Source organism: Alexandromys fortis, unplaced genomic scaffold (genome assembly GCF_014885135.2).
Source record: "Alexandromys fortis isolate MF-2015 unplaced genomic scaffold, M_Fortis_MF-2015_v1.1 scaffold_385, whole genome shotgun sequence".
In the NCBI taxonomy this organism is placed as follows: Eukaryota; Metazoa; Chordata; class Mammalia; order Rodentia; family Cricetidae; genus Alexandromys; species Alexandromys fortis.
Genome location: NW_026068265.1, coordinates 396,394 through 398,709, shown reverse-complemented (window position 1 = coordinate 398,709; position 2,316 = coordinate 396,394). Strand labels below are relative to the sequence as shown.

The window sequence follows — 2,316 nt, the reverse complement described above, 5'->3', positions numbered from 1 at the left end:
CAGAAGATAGGAGAACACTGGTTATGGACTGGGCTTATGTCGGTGGTAGAAAGAGTCCTTATGTAAATATGGGTATTAAAGGAGGCTCTATGTTCACCATAGTAAAAAAAGGTATTGAGGCTATACTGGGTCACCTGACTTGGGATACTGTGGAAGCCTAGAGGCCATGATTTTATTGCTACACAGCAAGACAAGGCATGGACACTGGTTTTCGTATACTCATTGGGTCTAGAGGAATGGGGAGATGCAAGTATTCAAGTGTGTGTGTGTGGGTGTGTGTGTGTGTGTGTGTGTACAGTCAACAGGCTAAGCCATGAAGTAGGAATGTTATTTGGGAATGATTTTAGGGAAGACATTCAAGCTACTAGCCAAAGATTGAGGCAGACATATTGGAAAAAACCATTGACAAGGATAGTATTGTTGAAGAATTTAGAGAAGCAAATGATCTGTCATGCGTTCTACCACAACTAAAGTGGATATGTAAAGAAGGATGACATGGAAAATTTGCCTTAGAGTTATTAAACAAAGTCTCCATCTAAACCAAACTCTCTTTGCCTTCTCAATATTTCCCCCTTATCATCAAAGTGTCAGGAGTGGTACAGTCTGCTATTTGTTCCTTCACCAGGCATTCTTGTGATGTCAGAGCACAAGCTCACCTACTATTGGTTGAGACCTTGATGATGAATCAGGTCTGAGGGTGTGGCCTTCCCTACTCTGCCAGTTGTTCACAGCCCCTCGAGGGAGAAACGACTAGCGCCCCCTCGCGACTTGGTGATGGAGAGTCTTGGCGAGAAGCCCCAGGAATCAGTGTCCGACATGGACCTCCCATCGTCCACCAGTGATGCTCCCATGGCAGCGAACGGGCCAGTCCTTATGGTAAAGACCAAGGCAGCTCTAAAGCAGTATCCACCTTACAAGTTGCGCGGAAAGGTGAGGTGACGAACCCTACTGGAGCTCCCTCCTCTACTCATGTACTCTTACCTAAAGTCTCTACCTCTCTCTGTCCTGGCATAAATCCCTTATCAGTTCTCACCTCTTCCGACGACAAAGTATCCTTCACATGCTTCTCCTGACTTCTCCCTATATTAACTAATTCTTGTGTTCCCCTCTTGCCATTCCAGGCACACAAGAGGCACAAACACGGAAAGCACTCCTCAAAGAAGAACAAGAGAAAGAGGAAGGCGGAAGAGGCAGCTGCCCTCAAATTGAAGAAAATCAAAGTGAAACTGGTGACTGCAATGCCTGCACCTCAGGAGGAAGAGCCTGCTAAGCAAGCCAAGGAGGAGCACGCGACTGGAGAACCAAGCGTGGCCGCAGCAGCCGATGAGGGGGAGAGCCAATTAAAAGGCTATCGCGAAGATGGGGGAATGCCCACATATGACGAATAAAATCGCATTGGTATAAATTTATTAAATTAAAAATAAATTCAATTTAATTGAAACGTTATGTGTTTGTGAGTGTCTAACGGCGAAACCAGGAAAGGGAAAGAAAAATGATGGTTATAGAGGAAGAGAGGGAAGATGGGTGGGTGAATGGCAATGGAGAGATTTGTTTCTCACTAGGTTTGGGGCAGTCATTGTGGGTGCATGGAAGAGGGGGAGTTTGGGTGGGTAGAAGACAAGGGAGGGATTTGGGTCTCCAAAGGTTTGGGGTATCAAGGGTGGGTTCAAGGAAGAGGGGGAGTTCGGGTGGGTAGAAAACAAGGGAGGGATTTGGGTCTCCAAAACTTTGGGGCAGTAATGTTGAGAGCATGCAAACAGGGGGAGTTTGGGTGGGTAGAAAACAAGGGAGGGATTTGGGTCTCCAAAGGTTTGGGGCAGTAATGGTGGGTGCATGGAAAGAGAGGGAGTTTTGGTGGGTAGAAAACAAGAGAGGGATTTGGGTCTCCAAAGTTTGGGAATCAATGGTGGGTGCATGGAAGAGAGGGAGTTTGTGTGGGTTGAAGACAAGGGAGAGATTTGGGTCTTCAAAGGTTTGGGGCAGTAATGGTGAGTGCATGGAAAAAGAGGGAGTTTGGGTGTTTATGTAGCCAACTTTATGTTGGGTACAGAATACATGGAAGTAATGGGACTAGGCTAGGGAATGGGTTTTCTGAACCTGAAGAAGTCTAGATGGCGCTCAGTTGATCAGACTCATTCAGAGTAGTGAGAGTCAGAACTGGTATAGATACAAATGGATGTAGAAAAAAAATGTATCTGGTTTGAGGAATTATTCACCAGAATGTACCATGGAGCAGGACTAATGAAGACAAGGTGTCGAGTGTGGTAATCTCGGTGGCACAAAGAGTACTACTGTGTGTAGGTGCTGGTAGAGTGG

At 46.2% G+C, this 2,316-nt stretch overlaps 1 protein-coding gene across 1 annotated transcript; it reads left to right on the top strand.

The window, feature by feature from the left end:
* Positions 1-310: 310 nt before the first annotated feature.
* Positions 311-1,857, top strand: LOC126494494 (testis-specific gene A8 protein-like). Its single transcript, XM_050131860.1, has 2 exons — positions 311-930; positions 1,122-1,857. Exons 1-2 carry the CDS (start codon positions 775-777, stop codon positions 1,386-1,388), a joined length of 423 nt encoding a protein of 140 aa, XP_049987817.1. The 5' UTR covers positions 311-774; the 3' UTR covers positions 1,389-1,857.
* Positions 1,858-2,316: the final 459 nt, after the last annotated feature.